Here is a 14,580-nt window from a genome sequence, read left to right as displayed (position 1 = left end):
GCACTTAATCGCTTAAAATTTTTTTTAAGAAGCTCCATGTCGGAAAACAGACTAAATGGGTTAGCTATGGCTAATATAAATAAAAAAAGAGCAATTTGATGAAAGTGAAATAATAACTGAATTTGCCAGAAATTCGCCTAAGAGAATGCAGCTGTCATAGTGGAGCAAGTGACTGAACACTGAAACCAAAATTATTATTATTATTATAAATTATATATTAATAAATATTTTTAAAACTATACTAAAATGCTTGAATTACGTTTAGAAACTTGGTGGTAGATGGTGGAGGGGTTAAGGGTGAATTCTCATATCCTTTCTAATCTTACTTAACCAAAAAAAATGGTTAGCCCCCCCATTTAAAAATCCTGGCTACGCCACTGTATACATACCTACATTAATGAGGAGGGTAGCCGGCATTTCAACAAAACATGTTAGATTATAAGTTGAATGTCAAATATTCAAATAGTAATAAGTAGACAAAGACAGAAATAATGATTAAAGAAGTGTGATCTTTGTTACAGATATTTTAACAAAAAAGAGAAATATTAACATTGACTACAATGTAAATTGTCGGTATCTCACTAATAGCCCGGCAGGTATTATCAATTACCTAGTTATAAATAACTAATTAAATTAATTATTTTGAATTAAAATATAATTATGATAGACATTTGTCATTTTATAGTCCAATTGACGATGATAATTAGTTGGATATATTTTGTCAGGTATATCTTTAATTGTTGTAAAGGTGTAAATATGAGGTATTATTGTCGATAAACATGGGTTTTGAATAAATGTCGTTTCGACCTTATTTATTATAGTACTTCTACTGACAACATTAAATTTTGTTTATAAGAATTTTAACCTCAAAAAAATTAATAATTCAAATCTAAATATAATATTTTGTTTATTTGTTAATTTGGATTTTGATATTTCTGACGGTTAAAAAACTGTTTTCTACATATTTATGCAATTGAGTAATTGAATATTATTTTGAAGACAGGTGTACTTATAGTTAAAAATTATAATTTATTCAAGTATAAAATATTTAATATTACTTAATGTAAATACTTTATAGTATGATAATTAAAGTATAACGTTTTATTATTGGTGAAGATTTGATATTTAGATATTCAATTTTTTCATAATATATGGGTATAATTTTAATATTTTTGCTAAAATAATTGATAACTATTGTATTAATATTTTATACTTTTCTTCCATATCACCATTTTAGTCAATATGATTGGGGAATCAAGATCAGAATTTAGACTTAAGAATCCGCCAGAAGATGGAATATCATCTGTGAAATTTGGACCTAGTTCTTCTCAGTTTTTATTAGTTTCATCTTGGGATTGTTCTGTTAGACTTTATGATGTTCAGGCAAACAGTATGCGTACTAAATATACTCATGATCGACCAGTGTTAGATGTTAGCTTTCAGGTAAATTTATTATTTTATTTATTTAAAACTATATATAATTAAAATTTTGTTTTTATTATTCAAATTAAATCTACATTTTGATTATTTATTATTTAGTATTTTAATTATTATACTCAACTAAATTTTTCAGTGAATAACTTGTGACAGATTTTGGGTATTGATTAGTTATGGTATACAGATATTGAATGTAATTGTTTTTTGTTTTATTTTTTGAATTTCAATCTGTCAATAATGTATGGTTAGATGATTGGTATGAAATTTGGTATACTGTACTAGTGCTACCTAATATCATAAAAATTAAGATGTTTATTACTCTTCAATAGTTTTTTTAATCAAATACCTTTATTTGATAATCTGATATAAATTTATTTTTTATTTACATTATTATCTACAAGCATTCGTTAGTTTAATATTTTCTTTTTATATAAATATTTTTGCTGTCTTTTTTTCAATTATATGTTTAACATATTTTAGAAAAATATAATTTAAATTAAAATCTTTCATTTATAATCATAATATAATGTATTTTCAGACCAGAGAAAGTTAATTGTACTCTATAAACTAGTTAATTTTTTATTTTTTCTAAAGAAACTTATATTTTATTAAAGTTTGTAAAAGTTACAGACTTTATAATTTTAATAATTCTGTTAAATGTACAATAAATAATTACTACTGTATGCTAATTACATTGAAATATACTTACTTTATAAGTAATATTAATTACTAGTTATCTCATAACAATAAGTAAATAACAATTGAGTAAGTGTATTATGGCTGTCAAGCGCGAATATATTTTTGACATTGTCTTCATCTATTCAACTTAACATTCCCTTTTATCCATATCACCGAAATAAAAAATTACTGATTCAAAACTTACATTTGAGGCTGGTTGCTTTAGTTGCTGATGACTTCCTTATAAATGAAAATTTGTGTCTGAATTATACTTTGTTTTAGAATATTTAGTAGTGATGGGTTGAACCTGATTTTTTGGTGTACAATTAAACATTTTGAAAGTATTGTAAACTTAACTCAATTTATAATTATTCAAACAAACCTGAACCGAACAATTACAACTTTTTATCAAACTAAAATTTAAACTCTATATTTTTTTTTTTTTACATAAATATTGAAATTATGAAAATTTTACTTATATTATTTAGAATTTAATACACCTAAATATATAATAAATTACAATAATTATTAATTAACATCCAGTACTATTATGATACTAACATTTTAATTTCTATTAAGTAGAGAAAATTAATCTTAGATATTGTTTGATAAAATATTGTTTGATTTAAATTTTGAACATACCTACATGGTTAATATTTTAGTTCATTTAACTTTCATTCTGAGTTTAAATTACCAACTGAGTTCAACAACAATTGAAGAATTTGACATGACTAATATTTAGTTATAACCATATGTATTTTGTTTGTTCATTTTAAATTTTGAATTAATGAGTTAGTCATTTCAGGGTATGTTAATTTTTACTTTTTGTTTAATCCTTAATTGGTTATTTAAAATAAAAAAACATTTATTAAAAATAGGATGCTGTTCATTCTTTTAGTGGTGGTTTGGATAACAAGTTAAAGATGTATGATTTGAACAGTAATTCTGGTATGCATATTTTCTTAGATTAAAATATAAATGTAATGTAATTACATTTTTTTTTATGTGTATATATTATTTGAAATTTCAGAGAGTGTCTTAGGTTCACATGATAATGCGGTTCGTTGTGTTGAATATTCCAATGAAGTAAATGTAGTTTTATCTGGTGGTTGGGATGGCAATGTTAAAATGTGGGATACTAGATCATCTCAATGTGTAGGAACTCTACCACAACCTGACAAAGTAAATACTTTATTTATTTTTATTATGTACTGATGTTATAATAAAAAGTTTTCTATTTTCTTAGGTCTTTACCATGAGTAATGTTGGTGAAAAACTTGTGGTAGGCACAGCGGGGCGTAAAGTATTTGTTTGGGATTTACGAAATACTGCATATATAATGCAAAGGAGAGAATCAAATTTGAAATTTCAGACAAGGTGCATACGTTGCTCGCCAAATAAACAAGGTTATGTTTTAAGTAGTATTGAAGGACGTGTAGCTGTTGAATATTTTGATACAGCTCCTGAAATTCAGAAAAAAAAATATGCTTTTAAATGTCACAGAATAAAAGATAATGATATTGAATGTATTTATCCAGTTAATGCTATCAGGTAATCACTTTATTTTGCAAAATAAGAATTTATTTAGAAGGAAATGTGTTTATTTTGAATGAAAAAGTTTATAATTGTATTATTCAATCATCATAGAAAATGTCTTGCTATTGTCTATTAAGTATTAATCAGATATTTATTCAACTCATCAATTTTCTTTGGAATTATTTTTTCTAATTTTACAACTTCAATTCCTTTTTGCTTTAAATAATCTATTTTTCCAAATATCTTTAGAATACAATTTTGAAAGCTTCAATTATATTTGAAGTTTTGATATTCGAAGCCAGATTATTACAATGGTTCTCAAATTTTTAATTAAAATTTTTTTAATTACTTTTTATTTTTTGGCTTCATGTTAATCCTTTTAATATATAATGTTATGGTAAGACATGAATTGTATCTAAGACACTGTACTACAGTTTTATTTTATGTTGACGTATCATATTATTGTTAGTTTTTGGTACATTTTTATACATAATATATATTACATTGAATATTTTAATTTTGTCCTAGAATTTATAATGGTTTCTCTATACCATAGTTAATATACTAGAGTAGGGGATCTATGGCATATGGGCTGTATTTGGCCTATAAACAATTTTTAAGTAGCCTCACTCAAAAAAAAAAAACAGCAAATAATTTAAAAATATGTGTAATATCCAAAGTTTTTTTTAAATATTGAGTTATATTTTGAGTATATATATTTTATAAAATTTAAAATTATATGTATTCATAAATTTTGGTCTGCTAAGTGTTTTTGATATTGTATGTAGCCCTCAAATAGTTAAGAGACGTCTATACTTGACTATTATTAAGTTTAAATTTGAACCAATATGAGTTAATATACAAAATATTGAATACTTAAAGCATAGTATTTAATTTAATAACTGATTAGTTACAATGTAATATTTACTTAAATCGTATTGTTTTCTATTTTTTGCTTACCCTTTGATATATCATAAGATAAAATAGATCTTTAATAGTAGAAATTGAATATTTTATAATGTAAAGTTTATTTCTTATTCAAGAACCTCTAATGTAAATAATTATTATTGTATAACTTATTATTGTGTAGCTTTAAAATTTTGAAATTTAATTTTATTTAACTTTATTATAGGTTTTAATTTCAAAAAATTAATGTACTATCTTATATTAATATTGATAAATTGTACATGTTTCTAGTTTTCATCAAGGATTTAATACATTTGCTACTGGTGGATCTGATGGATATGTAAATATTTGGGATGGTTTTAATAAAAAAAGATTGTGCCAATTCCATCGTTACAATACAGGAATTACATCTCTGTGTTTCAGTCATGATGGTATACTATTTAAAAATTACTATCTATACTTTTCAGTCAATAATTGTGTTATGATTACAGTAATTTTACTATTTTTTTTAATTTTAATTATTTAAAAAATGAAAATAATTTTAATTTTAATTAATAATAAAAAATAAATAAAAAATTTTTTAAGTATACAATTTAGGTAGTGATATGTAGATTTACATATTATTACATATTAGATGTACTGATCTTTTTTAATTAGTTATTATAATAATTTTGTACTGCTCATAATGTTTAATTCAAAAAAGGGTACTTAATTCTATACTAATATATAATTATTATTATTTTACTTAAATTTGAAATTTTAATTTTAATTCAATATTCAATAATGATATAATGTAATACAGCGGTTCTCAAACTTTTTATATTCGTGTACTACCTACATAATTTGAAATTTTTTACGTACAACCTAATTTAATAACCTTTTTTTTACTAAAATATATAAACTATTGCATATGTATAGAATTTTATTTTATAAGACAACAAATTTATGATAATATAAATATTTAATGCACAAAAAGAAATTAAGTTAAATAAAATATATATAATTATTATTATTATTATGATTTCAATGAGATGGTTGGTTTGAACAAACGATGACATCAGTTTCGGGCTTTATATTGGTAACTTTCAGTCTTAAATTAATTTCTATGTTCAATATATTATTCGATATTTATTTTTTGTATACAATAAGTGGAAAAATGTATTTTTGCATAAGTATGTTGACACAATAGGGATTTGAAATTGTAGAGTTTGTGTGGATAAAGCCAAATATTCTTGTTTCACGTCCAGCCAAAAATTTGAAATATTTTTGGTTTTGAAAGCGGTTTTTAGGGCAGAATCACTAGTTTGGTCAATGAATGATTTTTTTTGTCAAAATAACATCTAGAATGTTCTTAATATAATATTATATATCATCTCCGAAAGAGTTTATGATCCATTTAATTTCTGAGTTATCCTTAGAGAAATATTATGAAATGTTGGATTTTAGTGATTGTAGGTGTTCTGAAATGTCTAATTATATTCGAATTTGGCTGAATTTTGTTGTCTTCCCAAAATTTGTTTAGTGTCTCGAATGCTGAAAGATCATTCTTGGATACTTAAAAAATAAATAAATCAAATTTTCTCCCAAATGCATTAACTTTATCACTAGTATAAAATATGTTTGTATTTGATCTTTGCACACACATTTAGAATATTTAAAAGGTCAAATATGTCATCCATGTATGCTAGTCTTGATAACGATTCGTTGTCACAAAACAATTCGAACTTTTCTTCATCAGTATCAGTCAGAAGTAATAAAACTTCTTACCTAAGTTTAATAATTAGTTAAAAATGATTTATTATTTCTAATAATTGATAAAAATTTAAAAAATAAAAGTTCTTGGCTGATAAGAATGTCATTATATAATATGTACAAATTCTTACGATTGGTAGTTTAAATATAAATCATCATTAGGTATAATTACACCTAGTTTAGAAATAAAATGAAGAAATACATATGAAAATAGTTTTTTGTTATAAATTCGTAGATTTGTTTGTTGCAGCTCTCCATGCCTTTCTATCATAGCATAATTCTTTCAGGTCTTTGTAACTTCCCTTATTCGTATCCTGCATTATCTGTCATGTATTTTGTTCTTGGTCTTCCTCAACCTCTCCTTTAATTATTTTTTTTAATAGACTTTCATGCCTTAATATGTGTCCTATCATCTCGCCTCTTGATTGAATATTTTTCCATACTTGTTGTTGTTCTTTTATTTTATCTAGTACTTCTTTATTTGTTACCTTCTCAGTCCATGATATTTTAAACATTTTCCTTTAGCACCACATTTCAAAGGCTTTTAGTCTATTTTTTTTCTTTGAGTTTATTGTCCAGGTTTTGGAACCAAAGAGCAATACGCTCCAAATATAACTTTTTAGGAATTTCTTATCTCCAGACTGACACTATTGGTAGTTAATATGTGGCTTTTGTTTTGAAATGCTCTTTTCGCCTGCAGATTATATTTGTTTTGCTGCGACCATCCTCTGTTATATTGCTTCCTAGATATGTGAATTGTTGCACTTACTTTATTTGTTCATTGTTGATATTTATATTAAGTCGAACCGGATTAGCTTTACTGCAAACCATAATTTTCATTTTCTTTTTGTTCATTTTCATTCCATACTTATTTTTTAGTATTCTATCTATTGTTACTAGGGTATTTTGCAGGTCATCTTCTTTTTCCGCGCAAAAATTTGTCATCCGCAAATCTTAAGGCAGTAACCATTGTTCCTCCTATTTTCACTCCTTCCTGTATTTCTGCTCTCAATTCTTTCATTGTCTCTTCAATGTACAAGTTAAATAGCGTTGGTGACAAGATACAACCCTGTCTTACACCTTTTTTTATTTTTGCTTCTTGCTAATTCCCATCTTATCTATATTATTACTGTTTGGCTTTTGTACATATTATAGATAAATCTTCTATTGTATTTAATTCCTATTCTTTTTAATATTTTAAATAATTACTTCCATTGTACATTATCAAAAGCCTTCTCCAGGTCTACAAAAGCAATGAAGATTTCTTTGTTTAAACTATTCTGTATTTCTGTCATTATTCTTAGCGCTAAAGTCACCTATCTGGTTCCTATATTTCGCCAAAACCAAATTGATCTCCTAGTTTTGCATCTATTTCATAGATTTTTTTTAAAAAAAAATAAATTCATAAATTGATAAATGACAAAAACTTTAATTTTTATATTTTATTTATTTTATTTAGAAATATACAATAATTAATGTATTCAATAAATTTGTTAATAACAATATTGTATTATATAAATTACAGTATTTACTTTTTGAACATTAAATTTAACTCAAAATCAACTATGTTATTAGTTTTTTGTAGTTTTCCACTTATAAAATATGCTTATAACAAACACATTTTATGTGTTATTCATATGAGTTTTAGTAAAAATTTAATTATTGACTGAATAATATATTAAAATGTTTCTATTTTATTGTATGATTGACTGCAACATAAAATTATAATAAAGTTTATATTATAGAAAAGGTTTATATTTATTATTTAATAATATTAAATTTGTTAACTCTGATAATAGAGTAGTGCTAAAACTAGTAGTTCTAAAATAATTTTTAATACTTTTAGCCTTGTGATTTTACATTCAAGTCAATTATACAATAAATATTTACTCTGAAAATGTAACATTATTTATATTTATAATAATATTCTTTAAAACTTAGATTCTAAATAGTGTATTTTAAATATTTTAAATTTGAGGTTCTTCTTTGGCTATTGGCAGTTCTTATATGTATGAACAAGATGTACATCCAGATCCAATACCAGAAAATAATGTTTATATTAGATATGTTACTGATCAAGAAACTAAACCAAAATAAAAACATGTTATTTTAAAACCTTTGGACTTATTAATTAATGGACTTATTAATGTTTTAGTAAAATTAAAAATTGTAATTTACCTTTACTATATGTAAACATATGTTTAAATTTAAGGAATTAGTATTTATTTGTAGTAGAATTTTAAATTTAGTTCAAATTTTAAGCAGCAAATACAATATTTATAATATTAAATTTATTGTATTTATACTATATCATCTAATATAGTTAATATTGAATATATTATGCCAACATTTTTGAATTACTAAATTTCTTGTTCAAATTTTAACAATGAGGTTAACAAAATGATGGACATCTCTACTTATTTAGGTCCATTAAATGTACCTGCAGTTACTTAAATTATTATGAAACTATTCTAATAATGGCTAAGCGACCTTTTTATTGTGTTTTAACTTGTAGGTTTACTACTTATAGTAATTTCTTCAATAAACCTAATAAATTCAAATAAATTACTTAAAAATATATAAATTACACAAAAGTTATCAACCTTTTTGTAAACACGGTAAAAGTAATCATGTCTCACCAGTCTTTCAATATTTTAAAATATTTAATAATATATTTTAGCAAAAATTTAGTACTTAATGTACTAATATACGTGAATTTATTTGGACAGATTTCAGAATTGGTAAATTATTATTCATGTAACAACAAAAATACTTAAAAGAGCTTATACCTATAGCATCTCATCTTGTAAAATATATTATGAAAAACTATAACATGATATTTATATCTATGACCTAAAACAGAATTTGTACATTAAAAAACCTTCAGAAAAAATATAAAGAAAAAAATTCTGTTAACCTTCTCAACCCTCTTATATGCAATTTGAATGACTGTTCCATTTCTTCACCAGGAATCAAGTATTAACAATTATCTTAATCATATTGTAATTTAAACAAAATCAATTAAACATAAAATATTGAGAAGGGATCCCCAGGTAATTTAATTCAGAAGATATTAAAAATATATACATATATATATATATATATATGTGTGTGTACTATTTAAAAAACAAAAAAAAAACATTTATATGATAGAGGTTATTGCTTATAGTTGGTATTCCAAATTTAACTTAAAATCTAGAAATTTTACCATGATAATAAAATAATTAACTGGTTTCATGTACATTTATTCATGAAAAGGTATAAAATCATCAAGTTCAGTCTATGGTTACTAAATTATCAAGAAAATTATTAAATAAATATGGACTTACATCACAAAGAATATTTTATAAATATTAACTTTATAAATTTAATAAAGTAGAAATTAAAGAAACAAATATTTTTTTTTCTTTTTATATATATATAATTTACAATCTGTTACAGAATAGAACAATGAGTAAAAGTGATGAGAAAATAATGGCTTGAGTGAAACACAGATTTAAGAAACCTTTCAGTAAAGGCACTTTGACGGTTACTTATGTACATAAATATATAGGTTTAGTATTACATTACAATACAATTATATAACAATTAAAAGTTTTTAGATTAGTAGGTCCCGACACCACCGCCTTTTTAATCTTTTCCTAGGTTTACCAGGTATATTTTCTGAGGCAAGACCTTTGATTAAGGGATTGGTGTGGTTATGAACATTTAAATTGAATCGCCTGTAAAAAGTTCTAGCTACATCGAGGACGGGTGGGATGGCAAGGTCATTGTGTAAAGACTGATTAGATACGTAAAAAGGTGCTTTTGTAATAGCACGAAGAGTTTTAGATTGGAAGCGCTGTATGCGGTTTATGTTTGAGATTTTTGCGGAACCCCATAACTAGATTCCGTACGTCCACATTGGTTTGAGGTAAAGTTTGTATATTAGTAGCTTGGTAGGTTAACTCATATGGCTAGAAGTTAGAAGAGAGCGGAGAAGACGGAAACGATTATTTAAGGATAGTAGTTTATCACGGAGATGAGGAGACCAGGTAAGACGTTGGTCAATAATAATGCCAAGATAGCGAATGCTCACTGCGATTGGGAGAGTATGCTTGTTAAGAGTAATAGGTGGGCATTTTCCCTTTCTAAGGGTGAAGGTACAGTGTGTCGATTTTGATTCATTTATTTTTACTCCCCACTCTTTATACCATTTTTCGAGAAGTAAGAGATGTTCTTGGATGAGAACCGAGGCAACAGTAGGATCATGGCTGGTGGCTATAAGTGCTTTTTCGTCAGCTATGAGGCTCGTGGGTAGTGTGGGTTGGTCATATAGGAAAATATTAAATATTAAGGGAGCAGTGACTGCGCCTTGGGGGACTCCTACTTTGATTGGTTTTGGAGAAGAGGTGGCTGAGTCATAACGTACCGAGAAGAAACGATCTTCTAAGTAGGACTTAATTAAGAGGTAGTAATTAGATGGTAGGATGATTTTCAATTTGAATAGCAGACCTGCGTGCTAAACTCGGTCGAGCGCTTGAGAAACATATAGGAAGTCCCCAGTGCAGTGTTGTTTTTCTTTTAGAGAATAAGATATTTTATCAACTATTCGATGGATTTGATGGACTTTAGAGTGCTTGTTGCGGAAGCCAAATTCTGAGTCAGGTAGAACTTTTGTTTCATCGATAATATTTAGAATTCTTTTAGTTAGAATTTTTTCAAATACTTATGATAATATTGGGAGTAGACTAATAGGTCTATATGATGACGGAAGGTCAAGTGGTTTTTTTGGTTTAAGGATGAATATGATAGATGAGTACTTCCATAGGATAGGGAAGTAGGATAGTCGGAGCATTGAGTTAAATATGTAGGTTATTAGAACGATAACTTTGCGGAAGCTGCTTTAGTATTTCTGAAGTTATTAAATTGTAACCAGGGGACTTTTTCCGTGGGAGTTTGGATATGGTGTAATGAACTTCAGTAGGAGAGGTATGTTTTGGCGGGGATGACATTTGTAGCGGAGAGTTGAGAAAATGTTCAACGATGTTAATTTTTTTTCGGAAGGAGAATGTTATTATGAAGTTGAAAGGTTTCAGCCAGGTAGTTTGCAAATATGCTAGCTTTGTCCTCATCAGAGTGTACCCAATTACCATTAGTGTTTCGCAGTATAGTTGGAGGATTACGTATACGAAGAAGGTGTTTGGTAGCCTTCCAGAGAGAACCGTCTTTTGTCGTGAGTGATTCTAAATGTTTTGTATAAGATTCATTTCTGTAGTTAGCTATGGTCCGTTTTAGTTTTTGTGCAAGCGCATTGTATTTGGATTTATCGGAGGGATAATTTGTTCTTTGCCATAAGCAGTGGGCACGACGTTTTAGTGATATAAGGTTGCGAATATATAAAGGAAGAATTATGTTGGATATGCGTGGTTGCAATAGTTTTGCTGATTCCCATGCTGTAACTTGTATGTTGGATGTGAGGAGATTCATAGCTTCATCATTATCGTTAATTGTTTTTAGGCGGACTTTTAGACTGGTTTTTTGTAAAATTCATTTATGGAAATTATCCCAGTTGATGTGAGTATGTAACAGTGGTGGGTTATACTGTTTAGATAGAGGCTGACAGTTTATTGAGAGTAATACGGGGGAGTGGTCTGAGCATAGGGCATGAGTGTTTACAATTGAGGAGTAGAGTGTGTTGGGAATTTTGGTTACAAATATGTCTAGCATATATGGTCGTTTCCTAGGAGATGTTGGCCAGTATGTGGGGTTTGGAGGAGAGATGAATTTAAGGTTTTTGGTTGTTATACTATGCAAGAGTGAGGTACCTCGAGGATTTGCGATCCGACATCCCCATTGGATATGTTTGGCGTTAATGTCCCCACCGACTATAAAGTTGTGGCCAAGAGTATTAAAATAAAGGTTAAATTGTTCGGAGGATATATTATGTTTAGTAGAACAGTAAATGGCTGCTATTGAGAGAGGTGTTGTTGACTATTAAGGATACTGCAAATGACTGCATATAGTCAGTTTGGAATTCCGGGAGTGGATGGAATGCGAGAGAAGATCTCACATAGATAGCAGCGCCTACGTGAGCGGTGTTATCTGGATGGTTGGTTTGGTACAATCGAAAGCCTGGTAGATGAAGAGAGTAGTTATTTGTAAAATGAGTCTCAGAAATGAGTGCAATATCAATTCTTTTGTCTTGAGGAGTAAGAAGAAGTTCATCTTTGTGATTTTTAAGACCATTCGCATTCCACGAGAAGATCAGGAGGGAGCTGTCAGTATATGTATTAGTTGTTGTGTTTAGCATTAAGAAGATTGGATAGATTTGAAAATACTGTTGTGAGAAGAGAGAGAGGTGGATTGATTATGCACTTAAAGTCATCTATAAACTTAGATAGTAAGTTTTTAATATTTACTGGGTATTGAGTATTAGGGACATTTTGCGGTGGTGCGTTACCTGTGGTGGCAGTTGCTTCTGCATATGAGTATTTCAATTTGGTCCCTGGTGCTGGAGCTGCTGGGTCTGTAGTCTGTTGGTTGACTTGTGGGGTTTGCTGTTTTTCGGATTGTGTTGATTGACGATGCTGATTGTTATGTTTTGAGGTGGGTGGGAAGCGGCGGCGTTGTTGTAGTTCTTTATATATGGCACAGCCTTTGTAATTGGCAGGGTGGCTGCCATTGCAAAGAGCACATTTTGCCGGTAAGTTGGATGATTTGAAGCATAATGATGTTAAGTGATGTTCACCACATTTAACACAGCGAGGTGAGTGTGTACAGTAGCCTTTTGTATGGCCGTACGATTGACAGTTTTGACACTGGGGGATTTCACGTCGTTTATGTGGCTCTTCGACTTTAATTTTTGTATTTAGTTGGGAGGTAATTTTGAATATTTCCTTGCTAATAGCTTCAAGGGCAAGATCAACAAAGAATATAGGCAGTGGAATTTTAGTTTGCTGGTGTTTTATATTTACTACTTGCCTTACGGTAAAGCCAATTTCTTCTAGTGCTTCTAATATTTCCGTGAGATCGGTAGTATAGTGAATGTTTTTGATTACTACTCGGATTGATTTGTCGGTTTGAGGTTGGAAGGTATGGTACTCAGCTCCTTGATCTTGTAAGAAGTGTATTAATATTCTGTAGTTGTCGCTAGTATTTGCTTGGATTTTTATATGGGCTGTAGTAGATTTACAGATGAAGCTATCGGGTCCAATTTGGTCAGAAATTGCTTCTATAAGATCGGAATATTTCTTTGTTCCTTTTATGAATATTGGTGGAGGTAGATTGTTTTTATTTTTATTAGTTTGATTTGTTTGAGTAGTTTCATGTGCGGGTGCGTTGGTTGCATCATTATCGGTAATGTCATCTTTTTTTTCCGATAATACTGTATATCGGTTAGGTGAGAAGAAAAGTTTTGTTTTTGTATCTCAGGTTGACGGTTGGATGGAGTTAACGGAGAATTCGGTGTTGAGGGGGGTGTGTGTTTTGTTTTTGATTTTTGTTGTTGCCATTCGTCGCTGGACGAAGTGGATTCGATAACGGTTAGATTACTGGGTTTATGCTTGTTTGGCTGTACAGTTTTAGATTGAGTATTTCTAGCAATGTTAGCATTGTTAAGTGGCATGGTGTGACAATCTTATCTGCGGTCCAAAGGTCACCGTAATGACGGTGCCTGAAGGCGCAAGGTATTAGATAAAAGTGCAATTAATTATACTACTTTTCCAAGTTGTGGTGGTTTTTTTTTTGTAGTAGCTTGACTTGAGCGACGGTGTAGAATTGGGTGCAATTTTTATAGTAATTTGAGGCAAACTACGCAAAAATCCGCTGAGAATTGCAAATAATGGTTAAACATAACTCGGTAACAATGAAATATATGTACGCACTGTATCGCTATTTGCGGAGAACTAAAGAAACAAATATAATTGAAATAATTTTACTTGTATTTAAAATTTAAAATAGTGAACAAAAAATTAATTAACAAAAAGAAAAAGAAATTAAAAGTTTTGGACACAAAACCCTTTGTTGATTTCTTAAATATATAATACATGGTTATTTTAATTTGTTTTTTCTTAATTGTAAACAGAAACTTTGGCTCATTTCATAGGTTATTATGGTATGAGGCCATCTTTTTTTGTTTCAGATTAATGACATTCTATTGTATTAAAATTTATATTTTCAAAAAGTTACACATATTTATTAAGTGAAATTAACAAACAACACAATAAATTACATAATTATATCATTAAGAAAGTATTTTAACTATTATTTTTTTTAAATTGACTATTAATA

At 27.9% G+C, this 14,580-nt stretch overlaps 1 protein-coding gene across 1 annotated transcript; it reads left to right on the top strand.

The window, feature by feature from the left end:
* Positions 1 to 934: 934 nt before the first annotated feature.
* Positions 935 to 8,424, top strand: LOC112682235 (mitotic checkpoint protein BUB3). The gene is made up of 7 exons (XM_025552762.1): positions 935 to 1,155; positions 1,238 to 1,443; positions 2,994 to 3,063; positions 3,146 to 3,297; positions 3,362 to 3,666; positions 4,849 to 4,988; positions 8,288 to 8,424. The coding sequence occupies exons 1-7, from the start codon at positions 1,152 to 1,154 to the stop codon at positions 8,404 to 8,406; spliced, it is 996 nt and encodes a 331-aa protein (XP_025408547.1). The 5' UTR covers positions 935 to 1,151; the 3' UTR covers positions 8,407 to 8,424.
* The last annotated feature ends 6,156 nt before the right edge of the window (positions 8,425 to 14,580 follow it).

The sequence above is a fragment of the Sipha flava genome, unplaced genomic scaffold (assembly GCF_003268045.1).
Source record: "Sipha flava isolate LNK unplaced genomic scaffold, YSA_version1 200_pilon_pilon, whole genome shotgun sequence".
Taxonomy (NCBI): domain Eukaryota; kingdom Metazoa; phylum Arthropoda; class Insecta; order Hemiptera; family Aphididae; genus Sipha; species Sipha flava.
The sequence above is the reverse complement of the archived record's forward strand: the minus strand, read 5'-3'. Positions and strand labels throughout refer to the sequence as shown.

What these genes read in the sequence shown, in the direction of transcription:
- LOC112682235 (XM_025552762.1), top strand. An exon ending in CTCTACCACAACCTGACAAA is followed by an intron (nt 3,298 to 3,361) that starts GTAAATACTTTA and finishes CTATTTTCTTAG; the next exon opens with GTCTTTACCATGAGTAATGT. An exon ending in TCTGTGTTTCAGTCATGATG is followed by an intron (nt 4,989 to 8,287) that starts GTATACTATTTA and finishes TTTAAATTTGAG; the next exon opens with GTTCTTCTTTGGCTATTGGC.